The following is a 24,065-nucleotide window of genomic DNA, read 5'->3' on the forward strand; positions in this document are numbered from 1 at the left end:
GATCCTGTGAATTTAGGGGGAGGTGTTTGTGAGTTTCCTGCATTGTGCAGGGGGTTGGACTAGATGACCCTGGAGGTCCCTTCCAACTCCATGACTCTATGAACTTCCTGATCATTAGAGGGATTCCTCAGTGGAACAGGCTTCCTTGGGAGGTGGTGGGCTCTCCTTCCTTGGAGGTTTTTCAACAGAGGCTAGATGGCCATCTGACAGCAATGAAGATCCTGTGAATTGAGGGGGAGGTGCTTGTGAGTTTCCTGCATTGTGCAGGGGGTTGGACTAGATGACCCTAAACAGGCTTCCTCGGGAGGTGGTGGGCTCTCCTTCCTGGGAGGTTTTTCAACAGAGGCTGGATGGCCATCTGACAGCAATGAAGATCCTGTGAATTTAGGGGGAGGTGTTTGTGGGTTTCCTGCATTGTGCAGGGGGTTGGACTAGATGACCCTGGAGGTCCCTTCCAACTCTAGGATTCTATGACTGTTAGAGCAGTTCCTCAGTGGAACAGGCTTCCTCCTTGGGAGGTGGTGGGCTCTCCTTCCTTGGAGGTTTTTCAACAGGGGGTTGGACTAGATGACCCTGGAGGTCCCTTCTAACTCGAGGATTCTATGAAGCGGGGGGGGGGGCTCCAAACCGGGGGATCTCCTGCCCCCACCTGGGGATTGGCAGCCCTAATCGTTGCAGCTCCTCCATGGGCTTCCTCCCCCCCCCCCGCACTGCCCCCAAATTGGGCCGCCTGACCCGGCCCCGCCCCTTGCGCAGCCGCCAGCCATTTGCCCGTGTCCAAGATGGCCGCCGCGGAGGCGCTCTGCCCTTCTCTAAGATGGCCGCTGCCCTCGGCAGCCCCGCGGGCCCCTGGGCGGCTTCACTTCCGGGGCGGGCGCTGAGGGGAGGAGAGGGCGCGCTCGGATTGGGCGGCGCGGGGAAGACCCGGAAGTGGCGGCGGGGGGACTCCACGTGGGCGCTGCTGGGGCCAGAGGGGGGAGCCATGGCGGGGGGAGCCTCCAAAAAGGTGAGTCGGGGGGGGGCGTCCTTGCGAGCCCAGAAGCCCTGGAGCAAATGCGGGGGGTGCTTGTGCACGGGAGGGTCTTCCCAAACTCTGGTGCAGGTGCAGCCAAACTTACATCCGGGTGGGCAGCCTGGGGGGGGGGGTGAAGCAGGGGGGGCCAAGCAGGGTCTAAATACAGGATGACCTCGACAGGCTGGGAAATTGGGTTGAAACCAATAACATGAATTTTAACAGGGATAAATGTAAAGTTCTGCATTTAGGTAGGAAAAATCCAATCTTCAGGATGGTGTGGAATTGTTTTCTGGGGCCCCAGAAGGTAGGACCAGAACCAATGGGTTGAACTTAAATCCAAAGAGTTTCCGGTTCAACATTAGGAAGAACTTCCTGACCGTGAGAGCGGTTCCTCAGTGGAACAGGCTTCCTCCTCGGGAGGTGGTGGGCTCTCCTTCCTTGGAGGTTTTTAAACTGAGGCTAGATGGCTATTTGACAGCAATGAAGATCCTGTGAATTTAGGGGGAGGTGTTTGTGAGTTTCCTGCATTGTGCAGGGGTTGAACTCGATGACCCTGGAGGTCCCTTCCCACTCTATGATTCTAAGCCAGCTAATGCGGGGGGGGGGGGGGGCTTCGAGAACCACATAATATATGTGAACAAGCCACAGATGTTTGAGAGCCTCAAGATATGAGCGTCAGATGTTTCAGAGCTACAAGCATGAAGGAGATAATGGAAAGAAAGCAGCTTTAAGTTTTTAATGCATTCTCCAAGCTGGCCGATAGGGTGGTCTCAAAGGGGTCCCTGGTCTCAGACTTTACCCAGAATTAAAGTTTGTAGCAGGCACACAGAAACGTACACCCAGAATTAACTTTCTGGAGAACCTCTTTCTTTGTGCCCACCCTGAATAACAGCCTCGTAGCTGTCGGGTCTCTCTTGGCCAGAAGCTGGTGTAGGGCTGGGTTGTGGGGCTTCCTTTCTGGAGAACCTCTTGCTTTGTGCGCACCCTGAATAACAGTCTTGTAGCTGTGGGGTCTCTCTTGGCCAGAAGCCCATGTAGGGCTGGGTTGTGGGGCTTCCTTTCTGGAGAACCTCTTTCTTTGTGCCCACCCTGAATAACAGTCTTGTAGCTGTCGGGTCTCTCTTGGCCAGAAGCCGGTGTAGGGCTGGGTTGTGGGGCTTCCTTTCTGGAGAACCTCTTTCTTTGTGCCCACCCTGAATAACAGTCTTGTAGCTGTCGGGTCTCTCTTGGCCAGAAGCCGGTGTAGGGCTGGGTTGTGGGGCTTTGTTTCTGGAGAACCTTTCTTTGTGCCCACCCTGAATAACAGCCTCGTAGCTGTCGGGTCTCTCTTGGCCAGAAGCCGGTGTAGGGCTGGGTTGTGGGGCTTCCTTTCTGGAGAACCTCTTTCTTTGTGCCCACCCTGAATAACAGCCTTGTAGCTGTCGGGTCTCTCTTGGCCAGAAGCCGGTGTAGGGCTGGGTTGTGGGGCTTCCTTTCTGGAGAACCTCTTGCTTTGTGCCCATCCTGAATAACAGCCTCGTAGCTGTCGGGCCTCTCTTGGCCACTTCTTCGGCTTGCCCCTGGAAGACTGGAGGAGCTGACAGAAATAACCATCCCCCCTCTTTGGCCCCCAGAAGAAGAAGCCCCAGCGATACTGGGAGGAGGACGTCAGCCAGCCGGAACCCCCAAAGTGGGCAGATCCCTTGAGCACCAAGAAGCCCCGTCAGGATGGGGGCCACATGGAGAAGCCCTCGGAGCCTGGGGGCACGGAACGGATTTCAGGGGTGAGATGTGGGTGGAGCATGCCTGCAAACTGGCTCCAGAGGGCTGGGCTGCAGGAATTGTGGGGGGGGGGGGGGGGTGACCTCTGCCCCCTCCCTAACTACCAAGCCCTCTCTTTGCAGAAGGTGGACCCGTTTCCCGGACCGGCCATCGTTTCCCCCGAGCGAGTGGCCAAGTTCCAGCGAGGGACCAAGCCCCAGGTGGGTGAGCTGCTTCTCCCTTGGCCTTCCTTTGGGGCGGGGGCTGCCTCTGACCTTCCTCTGCGCCCCTCCTCTGCCAGTTCGGTCTAGTGACTAAGTGTGTGGACTCTTATCTGGGAGAACAAGGTTTGATTCCTGACTCCTCCACTTGCACCTGCTGGGATGGCCTTGGGTCAGCCATAGCTCTGGCAGAGGTTGTCCTTGAAAGGGCAGCTGCTGTGAGAGCTCTCTCAGCCCCACCCACCTCACAAAATGTCTGTTGTGGGGGAAGAAGGGAAAGGAGATTGTGAGCCGCTCTGAGTCTCTGATTCAGGGAGAAGGGTGGGGTATAAATCTGCAATACTTCTTCTTAATTAGGAAGAACTTCTTGATCGTTAGAGCAGTTCCTTAGTGGAACAGGCTACCTTGGGAGTTGGTGGGCTCCCCTTCCTGAGAGCCAGTTTGGTGTAGTGGTTAAGTGTGTGGACTCTTATCGGGGAGAACTGAGTTTGATTCCCCACTCCTCCACCTGCAGCTGCTGGAATGGCCTTGGGTCAGCCAGAGCTCTCTTATCTGGGAGAACCGGGTTTGATTCCCCTCTCCTCCACTTGCACCTGCTGGAATGGCCTTGGGTCAGCCATAACTCTTATCTGGGAGAACCGGGTTTGATTCCCCACTCCTCCACTTGCACCTGCTGGAATGGCCTTGGTTCAGCCATAGCTCTCTTATCTGGGAGAACCGGATTTGATTCCCTGCTCCTGTACCTGCACCTGCTGGAATGGCTTGGGTCAGCCATAGCTCTCTTATCTGGGAGAACCGGGTTTGATTCCCCGCTCCTCTACCTGCACCTGCTGGAATGGCCTTGGGTCAGCCAGAGCTCTCTTATCTGGGAGAACTGGGTTTGATTCCCCACTCCTCAATTGCAGCTGCTGGAATGGCCTTGGTTCAGCCAGAGCTCTCTTATCTGGGAGAACCGGGTTTGATTCCCCACTCCTCCACTTGCACCTGCTGGAATGGCCTTGGGTCAGCCAGAGCTTTCTTATCTGGGAGAACCAGGTTTGATTCCCCCCTCCTCCACTTGCACCTGCTGGAATGGCCTTGGGTCAGCCAGAGCTCTCTTATCTGGGAGAACCAGGTTTGATTCCCCACTCCTTCACTTGCAGCTGCTGGAATGGCCTTGGGTCAGCCATAGCTCTGGCAGAGGTTGTCCTTGAAAGAGCAGCTGCTGTGAGAGACCTCCAGCCCCACCCACCTCACAGGGTGTCTGTTGTGGGGGAAGAAGGGAAAGGAGATTGTGAGCCGCTCTGAGTCTCTGATTCAGAGAGAAGGGTGGGGTATTAATCTGCAATTCTTCTTCTTCTCTGCAGAGGAAGGCATCTAGCAAGCGGCTCCAGTCGCAGCTGGCCCTGCAGGAGGAGAAGGCCGAGGCGGCAGCCAAGCAAGCGGCTCGGATGGACCTACTGCTCCTGGAGGAGCCTGGGTAATCCCCCCTCCCCCCCCCCCGATGTGAGCCCTGGGTCTCCTCACCCTCACGCTTTGGCCCTGTTTGCCCTGGCATGGCCCTCAGGCACTGGGCCACTCGTCTCTGGGATCAGCATCACCCGTGGCTGGGGGCCACATGGCTTCAGAGGAGACCCCCCTGCTCCTGAGGAGGGCGGCCCCCGGCAGGTGCGTCTCCCTCCAGTGCGGGCCGAGAGCTGGCAAGAGAGGCAGGGTCCCGTCTGGATGGTGTGGAGATTTTTTTTAATTCAAAATGTTTAAGCTTTAAGAGGGGATTGGATAAAAATATGGAGAAGAGGTCCATCAGTGGCTATTAGCCACAGTGTGTGTGTGTATGTATATTTATATATGTATATACACACACAATATATTGACCGCTGTTTGACACAGAGTGTTGGACTGTAGGGGCCATTGGCCTGATCCAACATGGCTTCTCTTATGTTCTTGTGTGACACAGAGTGTTGGACTGGAGGGGCCATTGGCCTGATCCAACATGGCTTCTCTCATGTTCTTATGTGACCCAGAGTGTTGGCCTGGATGGGCCATTGGCCTGATCCAACATGGCTTCTCTTATGTTCTTATGTGACCCAGAGTGTTGGCCTGGATGGGCCATTGGCCTGATCCAACATGGCTTCTCTCATGTTCTTATGTGACCCAGAGTGTTGGCCTGGATGGGCCACTGGCCTGATCCAACAGGGCTTCTCTTATGTTCTTATGTGACACAGAGTGTTGGACTGTAGGGGCCATTGGCCTGATCCAACATGGCTTCTCTTATGTTCTTGTGTGACACAGAGTGTTGGACTGGAGGGGCCATTGGCCTGATCCAACATGGCTTCTCTCATGTTCTTATGTGACCCAGAGTGTTGGCCTGGATGGGCCATTGGCCTGATCCAACATGGCTTCTCTTATGTTCTTATGTGACCAAGAGTGTTGGACTGGATGAGCCATTAGCCTAATCCAAGAGGGCTTCTCTTATGTTCTTATGTGACACAGAATGTTGTGCTGGATGGGCCACTGGCCTGATCCAACAGGGCTTCTCTTATGTGACACAGAGTGTTGGACTGGAGGGGCCATTGGCCCGATCCAACAGGGCTTCTCTTATGTGACACAGAGTGTTGGACTGGAGGGGCCATTGGCCTGATCCAACATGGCTTCTCTTATGTTCTTATGTGACCAAGAGTGTTGGACTGGATGAGCCATTAGCCTGATCCAAGAGGGCTTCTCTTATGTTCTTATGTGACACAGAGTGTTGTGCTGGATGGGCCACTGGCCTGATCCAACAGGGCTTCTCTTATGTGACACAGAGTGTTGGACTGGAGGGGCCATTGGCCCGATCCAACAGGGCTTCTCTTATGTTCTTATGTGACACAGAGTGTTGGACTGGAGGGGCCATTGGCCTGATCCAACATGGCTTCTCTTATGTTCTTATGTGACCAAGAGTGTTGGACTGGATGAGCCATTAGCCTGATCCAAGAGGGCTTCTCTTATGTTCTTATGTGACACAGAGTGTTGTGCTGGATGGGCCACTGGCCTGATCCAACATGGCTTCTCTTCTGTTCTTATGTGACACAGAGTGTTGGACTGGAGGCGCCACTTGCCTGATCCAACAGGGCTTCTCTTATGTGACACAGAGTGTTGGACTGGAGGGGCCATTGGCCCGATCCAACAGGGCTTCTCTTATGTTCTTATGTGACACAGAGTGTTGGACTGGAGGGGCCATTGGCCTGATCCAACATGGCTTCTCTTCTGTTCTTATGTGACACAGGGTGTTGGACTGGAGGCGCCACTTGCCTGATCCAACAGGGCTTCTCTTATGTGACACAGAGTGTTGGACTGGAGGGGCCATTGGCCCGATCCAACAGGGCTTCTCTTATGTTCTTATGTGACACAGAGTGTTGGACTGGAGGGGCCATTGGCCTGATCCAACATGGCTTCTCTTCTGTTCTTATGTGACACAGAGTGTTGGACTGGATGGGCCACTGGCCTGATCCAACATGGCTTCTCTTATGTGACACAGAGTGTTGGACTGGATGGGCCACTGGCCTGATCCAACATGGCTTCTCTTATGTTCTTCTGTGACACAGAGTGTTGGACTGGATGGGCCACTGGCCTGATCCAACATGGCTTCTCTTATGTTCTTATGTGACACAGAGTGCTGGACTGGATGGGCAATTGGCCTGATCCAACATGGCTTCTCTTATGTTCTTATGTGACACAGAGTGTTGGACTGGAGGGGCCACTGGCCTGATCCAACAGGGCTTCTCTTATGTTCTTCTGTGACACAGAGTGCTGGACTGGATGGGCAATTGGCCTGATCCAACATGGCTTCTCTTATGTTCTTATGTGACACAGAGTGTTGGACTGGATGGGCCACTGGCCTGATCCAACAGGGCTTCTCTTATGTTCTTATGTGACACAGAGTGTTGGACTGGAGGGGCCACTGGCCTGATCCAACGTGGTTTCTCTTATGTTCTTATGTGACACACAGTGTTGGACTGGATGGGCCATTGGCCTGATCCAACATGGCTTCTCTTATGTTCTTATGTGTGACAGACAGAGTGTTGGACTGGATGGGCCATTGGCCTGATCCAACATGGCTTCTATTATGTTCTTTTGTGACACAGAGTGTTGGACTGGATGGGCCATTGGCCTGATCCAACATGGCTTCTCTTATGTTCTTATGTGTGACAGACAGAGTGTTGGACTGGATGGGCCATTGGCCTGATCCAACAGGGCTTCTCTTATGTTCTTATGTGACACAGAGTGTTGGACTGGAGGGGCCACTGGCCTGATCCAACGTGGTTTCTCTTATGTTCTTATGTGACACACAGTGTTGGACTGGATGGGCCATTGGCCTGATCCAACATGGCTTCTCTTATGTTCTTATGTGTGACAGACAGAGTGTTGGACTGGATGGGCCATTGGCCTGATCCAACATGGCTTCTATTATGTTCTTTTGTGACACAGAGTGTTGGACTGGAGGGGCCATTGGCCTGATCCAACATGGCTTCTCTTATGTTCTTATGTGACACAGAGTGTTGGACTGGAGGGGCCATTGGCCTGATCCAACATGGCTTCTCTTATGTTCTTATGTGTGACAGACAGAGTGTTGGACTGGATGGGCCATTGGCCTGATCCAACATGGCTTCTATTATGTTCTTTTGTGACACAGAGTGTTGGACTGGATGGGCCATTGGCCTGATCCAACATGGCTTCTCTTATGTTCTTATGTGACACAGAGTGTTGGACTGGAGGGGCCATTGGCCTGATCCAACATGGCTTCTCTTATGTTCTTATGTGTGACAGACAGAGTGTTGGACTGGATGGGCCATTGGCCTGATCCAACATGGCTTCTCTTATGTTCTTAAAATATGAATTAACCATACATATAAAGTATTCTCCACACGCTGTGTAATCCAATACAATCATAAAATAAACGTCAGCAGATTTTGAAGCTCAAACTGCTAGACGAGTGCTGTCAACTTACAACTGAGGTTATTAATATTAAGCACGTGCCTAGAATAAGCTCCTGTCGAGACAAAACACTTAACACATATAAACACACACACACATCTACAACAAAACCAAAAAAACGGGGTGGGGGGAAGAGAGCGAGCAATTAAGGTCAGTGCAATGCTATTAAAGAAAGATGTTCTGCAGTAGACATAGAACAAGAGCGGGCTGAAGAACTCATGTTCCCAGTGGGAAGAGGTTTTCCGCGGAGATTTGGTCAGCGTCTCCCCCCATGTCTGTGGAGCAAGAGATTCCCGCAGGTTCTCCATGCCAGGAAGCATGGTGGCTACCAAAAGAAGGGGTTGGCTAATGAGCCACCCCTACAGACCCAAGGATCTCCAGTTGTAAAGACCCCATTCAATGAAGCCCTCCCAACTGTGTAGCACTATAAGAAAAGGTTTCATTTCTCACATTGGAATCCCCACCGGGAACAGGAACGCAGCAGTCGGCACAAAGGACACGCGGAGGAGAATCCCTGCCGGCAGCAGAAGTGCTGGAACGATTGTCAGCTTTGCTTGAGGTGGCTAATAATTCCAGCTTCCTGACCTGAAGAAGGTTGGAAATGCTGACCGCATCTGGGAGCAACACCGCCCATCCTTGTCAAATTTGGGGAGAGGCTTCGTTCCAGCTGTTGGTACAGTTGGATCTTTTCCCACACGTGGGGCACTGGAATTCAGCCCTTGGGCTGTAGCAGCTCTCGCTCTCCGTTGACCGTCACGTTATGGTTCCCTGGAGTGATTATGATGTGAATAATGACACAAATGTTGTTTGCACAACCGGGGTGTTTTGCCTGGGGCTGTGCCCCCTAGCCCCCAGTTGAGCCCCCCATTTTTTCAGCTCTGTCCTCAATAAAAGAAGGCTTCCAGTGTTATCAGAAAGCTGGCTTTATCGGTAGACAGAAACAGTAGTGATACACATCTGAAATGTCTGACCCTTGGGTGGCCAGTTCTCAGAGAGCCAGTTTGGTGCAGTGGTTAAGTGTGTGGACTCTTATCTGGGAGAACGGGGTTTGATTCCCCGCTCCTCCACTTGCAGCTGCTGGAATGGCCTTGGGTCAGCCATAGTGGTTAAATGTGTGGACTCTTATCTGGGAGAACTGGGTTTGATTCCCCACTCCTCCACTTGCTGCTGCTGGAATGGCCTTGGGTCAGCCAGAGCTCTGGCAGAGGTTGTCCTTGAAAGGGCAGCTGCTGTGATAGCCCTCTCAGCCCCACCCACCTCACAGGGTGTCTGTTGTAAAGGAGATTGTAAGCTGCTCTGAGTCTCTGATTCAGGGAGAAGGGTGGGGTATAAATCTGTAATTCTTCTTCTCTCAGCCCCAGCCACCTCACAGGGTGTCTGTTGTGGGGGAAGAAGATATAGGAGACTGTGAGCCGCTCCGAGTCTCTGATTCAGAGGGAAGGGCAGGGCATAAGTCTGCAGTCTTCTTTATACCTTATCTAGGGCCATTATGCAGCCCGCCAAAACTGCAGTCCAAAAAGCCTGCACAACACAGTCCGAACTGGTTCCCACCAACACCTTCCGTCCATTGCACGTTTAGCAGCCTGGGCTGTCTCTGAGAAGAGATAAAGTGTCCTTGAGACAAAAGCTTCACTCCCTTCCGCGGGGCGGAAGTGGATTCTTCGGACTGTTAAAGGGGACAAAGCACAGCCCAGGTGAAGCCGGCACCACACCCCCTCCCCCCCTCCTCAGACCACCTGCATCCAGAAACATAAAAAGGGCCAGCGCCCCTTGACCTCTTTCTCTCCCTCTTCCGGCAGCTTCCTGGAGGGCGAGGAGGGCGAAGACACCTGCACCATCAGTCAGGCGGACATCGCAGACGCCGTGGACCTGGCCGCCAGTGCCAAGGTGGGGGGATCGGTGGGGAGGGGGAGGGGCGGGGAGGGGGCGTGGCCTCCTGGCCTCTGACTCGGCCCCTCTTCCTCCCGGCAGCGCTTCGAGCTGAGGCTGGAGCAGTTTGGGCCCTACAGGGTGAGCTACACGCGCAACGGCCGGTGAGGACCTCAACTGGGGCTTTGGGGGGGGGGGTCGTGGGAGAGGTTGGTCCCTGTGCCCCCCCTCACTTTCTGTTTCTCAGGCACCTGCTGCTGGGCGGACGGCGGGGCCATGTGGCGGCTCTGGACTGGCACACGAAGGCCCTGATGTGCGAGATCAACGTCATGGAGAGCCTCACGGACCTGGCGTGAGCAGGGCAGGGGGGGGGCGTGCAGGGGAGGTCCGCGGGGGGGGGGTGGCCGCTGCCCATACAGGAGCAGGGTTCGAAGCAGGCCCACAGAAGAGAGCAGGGGTTTGGGGCACTCCCCATATGTGCTGCTTGTACTCGGTTCGGTGAAAGGGCTTCTGTGGTGCAGAGTGCTGTGCTGGAGAGACCTGGGTTCAAATTCCTGCTCTGCTAGGAGGATTGGGGGGTTCCCCTTTTCCAAAGAAGTACTTTTCCCCCTTTCTCACAATACAAGAACTCGTGGGCACTCGATGAAATTGCTGAGCAGTCGGGTTAGAACGGATAAAAGGAAGTCCTTCTTCAACCAAAGGGTGATTAACATGTGGAATTCACTGCCACAGGAGGTGGTGGCGGCCACAAGCATCAAAAGGGGGTTAGATAAAAATATGGAGCAGAGGTCCATCAGTGGCTATTAGCTGCAGTGTGTATATATGTGTGTGTGTGTGTGTGTGTGTGTGTGTGTGGTGTGTATATATATATATATTTTTTTTTTGGCCACTGTGTGACACAGAGTGTTGGTCTGGATGGGCCATTGGCCTGATCCAACATGGCTTCTCTTATGTTCTTATGCTCTTCTGAGGTTCTTCTCAGGGGAAGGCCTCAGCCTCTCTGCCCTGCTGTTGGCCCTCCAGAGGAACTGGCTGGCCCCTGTGTGAGACAGGAGGCTGGACTAGATGGACCCTCCCTGGTCTGACCCAGCAGGGCTCTTCTGATGTTCTTACAAAGGCCTCGGCCTCCATGCCCCGTTGCTGGACCTTCAGAGGAACTAGTTGGCTGCTGTGTGAGTCATGAGGATGCTGGACTAGAGGAACGCTTGCTTGTCTGATCCAGCAGGGCTTTTTTGACATTCTGGGGATACAATGGTGGGATAGAAACTCCCCAAAAGTTTCTTTTGAATGCAGAAATAGTACACGGAATTGCTCTCCCCCACTGAGAGATAGTTAAGCGTAGATGAAATGTGCAAATGATTATGTAAAACTTCGCACCTGGTCTTCATAGAACCGTAGAACTGGAAGGGACCTCCAGGGCCGTCTAGTCCAGCCCTCTGCACAGGACAGGAAGTCCCTCTTCCGTGGGTGGAGAGGGGGGCCTCTCTCTCTGCTGCTGACCCCCCCCCCTCTCCTCTGCGGCAGGTGGCTGCACACGGAGACCATGTTTGCGGTGGCCCAGCGTCAGTGGCTGTACGTCTACGACAACCAGGGGGTGGAGCTCAACTGCCTGAAGCGCTTCCACAGAATCCAGCAGATGGAGTTCCTCCCTTACCACTTCCTGCTGGCCACGGCGGTGAGTGGGGGGGGGGGAGGGGCTTTGTGTATTTCTCTCATTTATGCCCCAAAATGGGCTCAGGGCAGCTTATAGCGTAAAACCATCAACACTGAAGCAGAGAGAGGACTTGCCCTGTGCTAGCTTGCAACTCCAGAGCAGCCCCCCTTTTCCTCCACGGACAGTTGTGGGGGGCGGACATTGCTTCCACCCCCTGCCCATTCAGAGCCCCTCCTTCCTCCGGTCTGCTGGGGGCTGGAGAGAGGCACAGGCATTCACGTTAAATCAACCTCAAATGCTTAGAAATTCAGTTATTTATATAGCAAATTATGCATAGAAAATACAGCGTATCACAAAGTGCAAAGAAAAACTACTCGCGAAACAACCATTCCTACATTGATATCTGACAGTCTGTCCCTTGAAACTGGAGTCGGGAAGTGGTGTGCAATGCCGTGGAAACGGAGCCCAGTGCTCCAATTCTTTTCTGTTAGCCAGTATCTGGATGGAACGCAGCAAGGCAATAAGATGCAACAGGGATGCGCTAAATGCCCCGTTTCACACGAGGCTTCAACGAGCTGGTCTGAACTGAAGTTTCTCTTCTGACTTCTTCTCTCCTGGTGGATTCAGATGTAGGCTCATTTCGTCGAAGTCTTCCTCAAGAGTGTTCCTGTTTTCTTCAAAGTTCTACTTCAGTGTTGGTCTTGGGAGCCAGCCGGCCTGGGCCTCGTCTCTAAGCAGACGCAAAAGCCTCCTGGTTTGGAAGACGGGAGGTTCGGGCCTGCCTTGCTGCTGATACCAACACTGAAGAGGTATTAGGAGGATGAGAAATTCCGAAGAAAAGAAAGGGGTTGCGGAGAGCCAGATCCAGAAGGCTTTTGCATCTGTTTAGAGACGAGGTTCGGGCCTGGCTGGTCCCAGTGTCAACCCTGAATTGGACCAAGAGGCGGATAACTTGGAAGGAAACAGAAGCCCTTCTGAGGAAGACGTGACCAAATGAGCCTCTCTCCGGGTGCTCATTGGATGAACTTTCCGTTGTAATATTGCAGGGTTGGACTTCGTTTTAATGTGACAAAAGATTAGTAAGGGTTTTTGTTTTTTTTAACATGATACGTTTATTTTAAGAATTCCTAGTTATACAGAACTTTGTTGGATGAGGCAGTCTCAAGTAGATTAGGGGTGGCCAATGGTAGCTCTCCAGATGGTTTTTTTTTTGCCTACAACTCCCATCAGCCCCAGTCATTGGTCATGCTGGCTGGGGCTGATGGGAGTTGTAGGCAAAAAAACATCTGGAGAGCTACCGTTGGCCACGCCTGAAGTAGATTAATTCCACACATAACAAAATTCTCCTGTGCACAAAGTACTAGCCAGTATGTCACACTGTGTGTGTGTGATTGTATTTCTTGTAATTTGACGTGTGGTCTCAGGTCGCTGTTTCTTCTGCCTCCCCGTGGAGGCTGGGATGGGGCCACTTGGGGGGCATCGGCTGGGGCCCCTCCCCTGAGAGAAGGCCAGCCCAGATCGAGTCTGAGGGAGCGAGGCTTTCGGGGGGGGGGGGCTTTGCGAGTGGGGAGGGGCCCCTCACTGTTTTTCCTTCCACTGCACAGAGCGAGACGGGCTTCCTCCAGTATTTGGACATCTCCGTGGGCAAGGAGGTGGCCACCATCTGCACCAAGGGGGGGCGGCTGGGAGTCATGAGCCAGAACCCCTCCAACGCCATCGTCCACCTGGGGCACAGCAATGGTGAGTGGGGCGCCCTCCTCCTCTTCCCCCCCCCGCCCCCTACCGCCTGGGGCTCTTCCCTCAGGGGCTGACCGGCTTCTTCCTCCCCTCCTCCAGGCACAGTGACCTTGTGGAGCCCCAGCATTAAGGAGCCCCTGGTGCGAATGCTGTGCCACCGCGGGGCCGTGAGGGCTCTTGCTGTTGACGGCTCCGGGACGTGAGTAGGACCTTTATTATTTATACCTTTATTAAAACAGCCATAATTCTACCTTTCCTCCTGGGTGAGGGCACTTTGTGGGGGGAACGGCAGCAGTTTCCCTCCAGGCCAGGTTGGCCCAGGGATCCTGGAGGGTTTTTGCCATCTTCTGGCCATGGAGCCTGCAGGGGGCACTGGGGGGTATGTGTGTGGAGGAGGCATTGGCAAGTTTCCTGCCTTGTGCAGGGGGTTGGACTAGATGACCCTGGAGGTCCCTTCCCACTCTAGGATCCCGTGATAACAATTAAATCTTGCTCTGTTAAAAGAAGCCAGTTTGGTGTAGTGGTTAAGCATGCAAACTCTTATCCGGGAGAACCGGGTTTGATTCCCCCCTCTTCCACTTGAAGAAGAAGAAGAAGAATCGCAGATTTATACCCTGCCCTTCTCTCTGAATCAGAGACTCAGAGCGGCTTACAATCTCCTGTATCTTCTCCCCCCACAACAGACACCCAGTGAGGTGGGTTGGGCTGAGAGGGCTCTCACAGCAGCTGCCCTTTCAAGGACAACCTCTGCCAGGGCTATGGCTGACCCAAGGCCATGCCAGCAGCTGCAAGTGGAGGAGTGGGGAATCAAACCCAGTTCTCCCAGATAAGAGAGCTATGGCTGACCCAAGGCCATTCCAGAAGCTGCAAGTGGAGCAGTAGGGAATCAAACCCGGTTCTCCCAGATAAGAGAGCTATGGCTGACCCAAGGCCATTCCAGCAGCTGCAGGTGGAGGAGTGGGGAATCAAACCCAGTTCTCCCAGATAAGAGAGCTATGGCTGACCCAAGGCCATTCCAGCAGCTGCAAGTGGAGGAGTGGGGAATCAAACCTGGTTCTCCCAGATGAGAGAGCTCTGGCTGACCCAAGCCATTCCAGCAGCTGCAGGTGGAGGAGTGGGGAATCAAACCCGGTTCTCCCAGATAAGAGAGCTATAACTGACCCAGGGCCATTCCAGCAGCTGCAAGTGGGGAATCAAACCCGGTTCTCCCAGATAAGAGAGCTTTGGCTGACCCAAGGCCATTCCAGCAGGTGCAAGTGGAGGAGTGGGGAATCCAATCCGGTTCTCCCAGATAAGAGACCTCTGGCTGACCCAAGGCCATTCCAGCAGGTGCAAGTGGAGGAGTGGGGAATCCAATCCGGTTCTCCCAGATAAGAGAGCTATGGCTGACCCAAGGCCATTCCAGCAGCTGCAAGGGGAGGAGTGGTGAATCAAACCCGGTTCTCTCAGATAAGAGAGCTCTGGCTGACCCAGGGCCATTCCAGCAGGTGCAAGTGGAGGAGTGGGGAATCCAACCTGGTTCTCCCAGATAAGAGAGCTCTGGCTGACCCAGGGCCATTCCAGCAGGTGCATGTGAAGGAGTGGGGAATCCAACCCGGTTTTCCCAGATAAGAGAGCTATGGCTGACCCAAGGCCATTCCAGCAGGTGCAAGTGGAGGAGTGGGGAATCCAATCCGGTTCTCCCAGATAAGAGAGCTATGGCTGACCCAAGGCCATTCCAGCAGCTGCAAGGGGAGGAGTGGTGAATCAAACCCGGTTCTCTCAGATAAGAGAGCTCTGGCTGACCCAGGGCCATTCCAGCAGGTGCAAGTGGAGGAGTGGGGAATCCAACCTGGTTCTCCCAGATAAGAGAGCTCTGGCTGACCCAGGGCCATTCCAGCAGGTGCATGTGAAGGAGTGGGGAATCCAACCTGGTTCTCCCAGATAAGAGAGCTCTGGCTGACCCAGGGCCATTCCAGCAGGTGCATGTGAAGGAGTGGGGAATCCAACCCGGTTCTCCCAGATAAGAGAGCTATGGCTGACCCAAGGCCATTCCAGCAGGTGCAAGTGGAGGAGTAGGGAATCAAACCCGGTTCTCCCAGATAAGAGAGCTCTGGCTGACCCAAGGCCAATCCAGCAGCTGCAAGTGGAGGAGTAGGGAATCAAACCCGGTTCTCCCAGATAAGAGAGCTATGGCTGACCCAAGGCTATCCCAGCAGCTGCAAGTGGAGGAGTAGGGAATCAAACCCGGTTCTCCCAGATAAGAGAGCTATGGCTGACCCAAGGCCATTCCAGCAGCTGCAAGTGGAGGAGTAGGGAATCAAACCCGGTTCTCCCAGATAAGAGAGCTATGGCTGACCCAAGGCCATTCCAGCAGGTGCAAGTGGAGGAGGGGGGAATCAATTATCTGGTTCTCCCAGATTAGAGAGCTCTGGCTGACCCAAGGCCATTCCAGCAGGTGCAAGTGGAGGAGGGGGGAATCAATTATCTGGTTCTCCCAGATAAGAGAGCTATGGCTGACCCAAGGCCATTCCAGCAGGTGCAAGTGGAGGAGGGGGGAATCAAACCCGGTTCTCCCAGATTAGAGAGCTCTGGCTGACCCAGGGCCATTCCAGCAGGTGCAAGTGGAGGAGGGGGGAATCAATTATCTGGTTCTCCCAGATAAGAGTCTGCACACTTAACCACTACACCAAACTGGCTCTCTTGTACTTGCTGGAATGGCCTTGGGCCAGCCATAGCTCTCACGGGAGTTGTCCTTGAAAGGGCAGCTGCTGTAAGAACTCTCTCAGCCCCACTGACCTCACTGGGTGTCTGTTGTGGGGGAGGAAGATACAGGAGATTGTGAGCCGCTCTGAGATTCAGAGTATAGGGCGAGATATAAATCCAATTTCTTCTTCAAGCCCCCCCCCCCTCGAAAGCTGCCTCCGCCCTCAGGGCCTCCAGCTCCGTGGCAACCAGCCGGCAGGCCTTGCAGCCCCTTCCAAAGATCTCTGAGGGGGGGGGGCTTCAGGAAGCACCTCCCACAGAGCCGTGGAAAAGGCCCAGCCTTGGCTTGAGAAGAGATGGGAGAGGCCTGCCTGCAGCCCCTAATTGGACAAGGCCTCCGCTGCTCTCTCCCGGCAGGTACATGGCCACCTCAGGCCTGGACCGGAAGCTCCACATCTACGACCTGCGGGCCTACCGGCGCCTCCACTCCCTGCTGCTGCCCACGGGGGCCGGCCACCTGGACTTCAGCCAGAGGGGTCTGCTGGGAGCTGCCTGTCAGGAGGTGGTCCAGGTATCTCGGGGGGCAGGGATCCCTCGGGATGAGGGGCAGGAGCCAGAGCGGAGCCCCCAGGGACAGGGAAAGTTGGGGCGGGAGGGTCGGTGGAAAGAACCCCTCTTGCCCTCAGTGGGGCCCATGGCCCTCCCAGCCCCCCACGCCAGCCAGGCTTCTCAGGGCTTGGAGCGAGGCCTCTTCCCACCCCACGGGGCCTGGCCTTGCTCTCCTCCCTCCCTCGGATCTGGGCTCTTGGGGGGTTCACTGCCATTCCTCCCCGTTTTGTGGCATCTGCTGCACACGTTGGTTGCTTTCTTGTCCGGTGTGGTAGGACAAAGGGGCCGGGGTGTTGTGTGTGGGTGAGGCTGCCCTCTTCGCTCTGGAATCTCCGCCGTCCCCTGGCTGGGTGGGAGGAGGGGTCAGGGATGGGCCTGCGATTCTGCCTGGGCACATCGGAAGGGCCGGGCTGGATCTGGGCAGGGCCCACCTAGCTGGGCGTTCTTTGCAGGGAACCTCTGGAAGGTGCCCTCTGTGCCAGCTGGCCTAGGGAAGGTCCCCAGAGCTCCTGGCTGTGCCCCATGTCTCCCCTCTCTCCCCCTCCCCCCCAGGTGCATAAGGACATCTTGGTCTGCCCCTCCCCGAAGCCGTACCTCTGCCACGCCCTCCCCCGCCCCGCCCACGGCCTGCGCTTCTGCCCCTTTGAGGACGTGCTGGGGGTCGGCCACGGAGAAGGTTTTGCCAGCCTCCTGGTGCCAGGTAAGGGGGGGCCGGTGGGGGCTGCTTTGGAGCCAGCGGGGGGCCCCTCTGATGCCCACCCACCCACCCACCCACCCTCCCTTGTCTCAGGAGCCGGAGAGCCCAACTTCGATGCCCTGGAGAGCAACCCCTTCCGGAGCCGGAAGCAACGCCAGGAGTGGGAGGTCAAGGCCTTGCTGGAGAAGGTAACCTTGGGGGGGGGAGGGCATTCCTCCAGCCCCTCCCCACTGGATGGGATTGGGTCCCATGGGGGGGCCCTTCAAGCACTAGGGTCCAGCTGGAGAGATGAGGAGGCCTTCTCCTCTCTGTGTAAACGCGGCAGTCTGCAGAAGGCCGGCGGACAGAGCGGCGTCTAGGTGGCTCGAGCAAGCGAACCAAGCTGCAGAGGAAAGCTGGGGCGAGGGAGAGATGGTGTCTGAGCAGCGACAGTCCACTGGCAGCACCTTCCGAAGAGACACCTCCTGGGGGGGGGCCTGCCTGCTCGCCCCCCACATCTCCCTCCTCCAGGAGAGACTCAGAGATCCCCGGCCGGAGAGTGAAATCCCTCTGAGCTTCCTGTGGCTGGATCACCCACAGAGGTCTCTGTGGATGGGGGGGGGGCTGCCCTGGGGGTCCTGAGGAGCAAGCGGGTGTCAGCCTTGGGCACCCCTTTCCGCCCCTGCAGGGCACGGTCCTGCCGAAACCTTGCTGCCCAGTGGGGCTTTGGGTCTGGGCGGGGGCTGCCTCCTGCAGGCCGAAGGCAACTGGCCACCTGAGCCTCGGGGCCTCCCACTTGTCCTCTCCGTGGGGGTGATGATGGGGCCAGCCCTTCCCCTGAATCGGTGCTTTTCCCCTTCCCCAGATCCCATCGGAGCTCATCTCGCTGGATTCCACGCAGCTGGGCACAGTGGATGCCATCTCCCTCCAGCAGCAGCGGCAGGAGCGGGTGGCCAGGCTGGTGAGGGGCATCGCGGGGGCCTGGCGGGTGGGGGGGGGTCGAGGAAGGGCAGTGGCCCATGCCTGACCCTACCGGAGGCGTCTTGCTGCTGGACTTGGGTCTCGACTGCGCTTGCCCTCAGTGGAATTGGGGGTGCATTTGGGGGGGGGGGGTGCTGCTGAAGCTGCACTGGGGGGGGCCTCACACCCTCTCCCCTCTTCCCCCCCCCCCGGCAGGGCTACGACCCCGAAGCCAAGGAAAAGTTCTCCCCCCGCCGGCGGCTGAAGGGGAAGGACTCGGCCGGGGGCCGGTTGAAGCGCAAACAGAAGGTAGCGGCCGAGGAGCAGCGGGTGAGTCTCCTTCTCTTCCTTTGTGCCGCCCCCGTTTGGGCCTTCCCAGCCAGAGGCTCCCAGGGGTTTGGCGGCAGTTCCAGGGGAAGGCCTCGGCCTCTGTGCCCAGGGGGGCGGGGTGTGAGGCAGGAGGCTGGGCTGGGCGGATTCTGATTCAGCAGGGCTCTGTTGTCACTGCCTGTGAGCTGCGGGTCTTCACGAGGTGCTCCAAAAAGGGCGTGGAGTCCAGGACTCCCCCTAAGCTGCAGAGTCGGGCAAGCCAAAATTCTGCCTCGTGAGCTCCTGGCATTAAAGCTGTGAGCTCCTGCAAATATTCGTTTGCTCTGGGGCCAGACTTCCTGAGCCAAGACAAAAAGCTGTGAGCTGGAGGCTAAAAACTCAGCTGAGAGGGGACACTGGAGTCACTCTGGAGACTTTCTCAGCTCCTATGACACCAAGTCCTGTGAGAAAAGGTTGAAGCAGCTGGGACTGCTTAGCCTGGAGAGGAGGCGGCTGAGAGGTGATAGGATCACCGTCTTCAAGGACTTGAAGGGCTGTCATATAGAGGATGGGGTGGAATTGTTTTCTGTGGCCCCGGAAGGTAGCAGAACCAGTGGGTTCAAATTAAATCAGAAGAGTTTTTGGCTCAACATCAGGAAGAACTTCCTGACCGTTAGAGCGGTTCCTCAGTGGAACAGGCTTCCTCGGGAGGTGGTGGGCTCTCCTTCCTTGCAGGTTTTTCAATAGAGGCTAGATGGCCATCTGACAGCAATGAAGATCCTGTGAATTTAGGGGGAGGTGTTTGTGAGTTTCCTGCCTTGTGCAGGGGGTTGGACTAGAGGACCCTGGAGGTCCCATCCAACTCTAGGATTCCTGTTAGAGCAGTTCCTCAGTGGAACAGGCTTCCTCCTTGGGAGGTGGTGGGCTCTCCTTCCTTGGAGGTTTCTAAACAGAGGCTAGATGGCCCCCTGATAGCAATAAAGATCCAGTGAATTTAGGGGGAGGGGTTTGTGAGTTTCCTGCATGGTGCAGGGGGTTGGACTAGAGGACCCTGGAGGTCCCATCCAACTCTAGGATTCCTGTCCGTGAGAGTGGTTCCTCAGTGGAGCAGGCTTCCTCCTTGGGAGGTGGTGGGCTCTCCTTCCTTGGAGGTTTTCAGACAGAGGCTAGATGGCCATCGGACAGCAATGAGGATCCTGTGAATTTAGGGGGAGGGGTTTGTGAGTTTCCTGCATGGTGCAGGGGGTTGGACTAGATGACCCTGGGGATCCCTTCCAGCTCTTCTAGGATGATTCCTCCGGGCAGAGGGCCTCTGCGGCCTCAGGGACCTCTGCTTCCCTGCTGTGTGCGAAAGGGAAAGGGGGTGGCCTTGGCCAAGCCCTCCCCCCCCCCCCGGACAACGGTCATGTTGCCCCCCCCCCCCCGAGGCTTCTATGCTCAGCCCCTCCTTGCTAATGCGGCTTCCTGTCCTCAGGTGGCCATTCGGAAGAGCCTGGCGGAGAAGGATCGGGCCCGCAAAGGGGAGGCCCTGCGAGAGGGGATCCCTGCCTCTCCGCGCTCAGCGTTGGATCGCTTCCGGAAGTAGGCGCCCACTCAGGAGGAGGAGAGGCTGCCCCAGTGGGGGCGAAGGGGGCCTCCGGTGCCCATCGGGTGTGGCAGGAGCAGAGGGGGCCCTTTTTGCTGGGGGCCCCTGGGCGTTGGGCTCTCGGCCGTCCCGGCTGCTGTTCATGTTCCACTTCTGGGCCGGGACCTCTGATGCCCCCTGGCGTCACAAAAGGGAGGGCTGTGCTTCTGGGCCTGGCACGTGGACTTGTGTGGGGAGGCCCCCCAAGGAAGGACCTTTGTGATAAAGCACCTTTACAGAGTTCTCACCTGCCTCCTTCTTTGTGGGGGTGGGGTGGGGGGATTTTGGCCCTCGGGAGGTTGTGGGGGGAGCACCAGACCCCCGGCCCACACTTTCTCCTTCCTGACTGGTACACCGTGGGGGGGGGGGGCGAGTTCTGCCGGCCTCTTGCTTGCCAAAAGAGGCAAAGGCAGCAAAATGTCTCTGGCAAGGGGGGCTGAAGGCCTAGGAATTGCGGAGGGCAGGTGGGATGGGTGGGAGAGGGAGGCATTAAGGGCCAGAGCACTGGCAGTTTCTGGGGCCTTTCTGGGGAAAAGTGGGGAGATGGGGGTGAGAAGATGGGGGAGTCTGAGGGCAGAGGGGCGAGAGGGTCAGCAGGAGAGCCCCCACCCTGTCTCTTGCCAGGCTGGGGGGAGGGGGCAATGAGGCTGCTGGTCTCTGGCTGATTTTTCTGGCATGTCCCTTCGGTGGAAGATGAATTCTGTGCCCCCCCCACCCTACCCTGCCCAATTCCGCCTTGAGGAAAACAAAATGTTCCAATGTTGTTCGCGCCAGGCAAAGTATCCTTTCTCGTCCCATCAGTGTAGAGCAGTTTGTGTTTCTCCCCCTCTTTAGTGTATCCTCACACCCACCCGGTGAGTGACTCAGTGAACTTCCACTGCAGAGTGGGGATTCGAACCCAGGCCTCCCCAGTCTAGTCTGATGCTCTAGCCTAGAGGTGGCAAACTCATTTTCTTATGAGGGCCGAATCTGACATAAATGAGACCTTTTCAAGCCAGGCCTTGTGCGTACCTATTTAAGATTAGTAGCACAGAGATTACCTATAAAAGACACAGACAGTTATTTTTTTTTCTAAAAAAATCTTATGCTTAAAACTTTAGCAGTCATTGGTCTGAAAGGTGCTTTCTTTGTATCTCTCCCCTGGGATCCAGAGAACTGGACAAAGGAAGCTCTGGCTCTTTCCTTCCTTCCCCAGGAGGAGGAGCCTCAGCCAATAGAAGGAAGAGAGGCTTGGCTCAGTAACTCTGCTGTGCAATTGAGAGAGCTTGGCAAGGCAAGCTCTGCCTCCCCCCGTCCTCCCCCAAGGGAAGAGCCTCAGCCAATGGAGAAAAGAGAGGCTTTGCTCTGTAGCTCCTGTACGATTGAGCAAGCCTTGCAAAGCAAGCTGCTTTGCAGAAGGAAGCAAGAGAGAGAGAGAAGGAAGCAGATAACAGCCAGTTGCTCAGGCCCCTGATAGGAGCAAGCTCTCCCTCTCCCCCCTTTTCTTCCCCAAGGGAGGAGCCTCAGCCTATGGAGAAAACAGAGGCTTTGCTCTGTAGCTCCTGTGCGATTGAGCAAGCCTGGCAAAGCAAGCTGTGATGCAGAAGGAAGCAAGAGAGAGGGAGAAGGAAGCAGATGACAGCTAGTTGCTCGGGGGCCTGATTCGGCCCCCGAACTGCATGTTTGACACCCCTGCTCTAGCTGCCTCTCGCAGCCAGCCTGCCCACCCCTTTCAGAGCCTGGGGGGCCTTATTCCTGAGGTGCCCCCGGGGAGGTTGGGGCCAGCGGTTCCTTCCGCAGCTGGGCTGTGCAAACGAGGACCTCTTGTTACCAGCGGGCAGCTGAATTCGGGCTCCGTGCCAGGGCTGCACAGTGGCAAGCCAAGGGGTGGCCCTGCCTGTTCCAGCCTCTTCCCTCCTCTGACCTCTCCAGCCCCCCCCTTAGACCAGCAGCCCCCTCTGCAGGTCAGAGGCCAGCAATGGGCCAGCCACCCGGCTTCCCGAGCGCTCTCAGGCCTGGGATCTGCTGGCAGGGGTGTGTGTGTGTGTGCACAACACTCTCCCCGTCTCACTGCCCCCCCGAGTCCGGCTTCTTTGGGGCAGCGGCAGCGCACAGGCCAAGGGTGGGCCACCCAGGCAGGCTCTTGTGGGAGGGTCTGGCCTGGCTGGCAGAAGAGGGCCTGGGCTTGGGCCCCGAGTGTAGGCCGAGATGGGCCCTTGGCCTGATCCAGCAGGGCTTCTCTGATGCTCTTCTCCCATTGGCTGCCTTGCCACCATCGCTCAGTGGGCAGGCCTCCTGTTCCCTTCCCCCATGGAAGAGGGACTTTGGGGGCGGGGGGGCTCCTGCCTTCCAACCCCGGCCAGGTCCTCAGTGGGGGGAGATGGGGCTGGAGCAGGAAGTGGCCGGTTCGGTTCCCAGCAGCAGGGACCCCAAAGAAGGCCTGAGGGGTGAAATGCCAGGGAGGGGAGAAGGAGCCAGATTTTTTTGGGGGGGGGGGGTCAGCACTGTGAGGAATGGCTGCCAGGTGTAACACGCACAGTTTCACTGCAACTGATTCTGTAACGACCAAGATTTCACCACAGTCGATGGGACGTTTTAGCAAAACGGAGAAGAAAAGTCGCAGCAGAGCGGCGTCTGCAAGGAGTCCCCGCAGAGATCCCTTCTGGCTGTTCAAACCTTTGAACCGACGAAGAAAAGGGACAAACGGAACATCTCCCAGATTTGCAGTGTCCACTCGGACTGTCCCTGTGACGTGGGTTCATGCTGAAAGTCTGGTCGAATTCCTGTGTCTCTAAGCTCTTTGTTTTTCTAAACCCAGTAAGAGGTCAGTCGCTGCATCTCGGGGAGATCGGAAACCCCGGCAAGTGTTGCTGGTAATTGGATTGATTTGGCTAAAAGGGCATATTGAGAAGCCCATGTTAACGCCTTTCTGTCTATCTTTTTAAAATAATTGAATGGATTACTTCTTGGGACCAGTTGGGCTCTGTTTCTTGTCTCTACAGCAGGGGGGTCAAATGTGCAGTCCATAGGATGGATCTGTCCCACTCAGGACTCGAATCCAGACCCCAAGCAAACCCCTCCTCCTGCTTCCTTTCCAGGGCTTCTCCTGCAGCCACACTGTAGCTTGGAGCAAGTCTGCAATCCTGACTCAGGATGCGAATTAAGTACCAGTGCCGGGCAAGGAAAGCCCCCAACACTGCGGGAAGAGCTCTAGGACAAGGTGACGTAGTGGTTAAAGGGAGCCAGTTTGGTGCAGTGGTTAAGTGTGCGGACTCTTATCTGGGAGAACCCGGTTTGATTCCTTACTCCTCCACTTGCAGCTGCTGGAATGGCCTTGGGTCAGCCAGAGCTCTAGCAGAGTTGTCCTTAAAAGGGCAGCTGCTGTGAGAGCCCTCTCAGCTCCACCCACCTCACAGAGTGTCTGTTGTGGGGAAGGGAAAGGAGATTGTAGGTTGCTTGGAGACTCTGTCCCTGAAAGGGCAACTTCCGGGAGAGCTCTCTCAGCCACACCCACCTCACAGGGTGTCTGTTGTAGGGGAGGAAGGGGAAGGAGAGTGTAAGCCCCTCTGAGAATGTCCTTGAAAGGGCAACTTCTGGGAGAGCTATCGGCCCCACCCACCTCACAGGGTGTCTGTTGTGGGGGAGGAAGGGAAAGGAAATTGTAGGCTGCTCTGAGACTCTGTCCTTGAAAGGGCAACTCACAATCTCCTTTCCCTTCCTCCCCCACAACAACACCCTGTGAGGTGGGTGGGGCTGACAGAGCTCTCCCAGAAGCTGCCCTTTCAAGGACAACTCTTGCAAGAGCTGTGGCTGACTCAAGGCCATTGCAGCAGCTGCAAGTGGAGGAGTGGGGACTCAAACCCAGTTCTCACAGATAAGATTCCACACACTTAACCACTGCACCAAAATGGTTCTCTCAATAATCAGATATTGGATGTATATCCTGCCCTCCACTCTGAATCCTAGAGTTGGAAGGGACCTCCAGGGCCATCTAGTCCACCCCCTGCACAATGCAGGAAACTCACAAACACCTC

General features: G+C 55.9%; 1 protein-coding gene across 1 annotated transcript; it reads left to right on the forward strand.

Annotated features, from left to right (window-relative positions):
• Nucleotides 1-817: 817 nt before the first annotated feature.
• WDR46 (WD repeat domain 46) lies at nucleotides 818-20,295 on the forward strand. Its single transcript, XM_060237650.1, has 16 exons — nucleotides 818-1,006; nucleotides 2,629-2,778; nucleotides 2,899-2,976; nucleotides 4,323-4,435; nucleotides 9,729-9,816; nucleotides 9,901-9,962; nucleotides 10,046-10,150; nucleotides 11,323-11,473; nucleotides 13,057-13,192; nucleotides 13,289-13,388; nucleotides 16,292-16,445; nucleotides 17,036-17,183; nucleotides 17,274-17,368; nucleotides 18,025-18,120; nucleotides 18,336-18,449; nucleotides 19,903-20,295. Exons 1-16 carry the CDS (start codon nucleotides 818-820, stop codon nucleotides 20,011-20,013), a joined length of 1,890 nt encoding a protein of 629 aa, XP_060093633.1. The 3' UTR covers nucleotides 20,014-20,295.
• The last annotated feature ends 3,770 nt before the right edge of the window (nucleotides 20,296-24,065 follow it).

Source organism: Heteronotia binoei, chromosome 5 (assembly GCF_032191835.1).
Source record: "Heteronotia binoei isolate CCM8104 ecotype False Entrance Well chromosome 5, APGP_CSIRO_Hbin_v1, whole genome shotgun sequence".
NCBI classification, from domain to species: domain Eukaryota; kingdom Metazoa; phylum Chordata; class Lepidosauria; order Squamata; family Gekkonidae; genus Heteronotia; species Heteronotia binoei.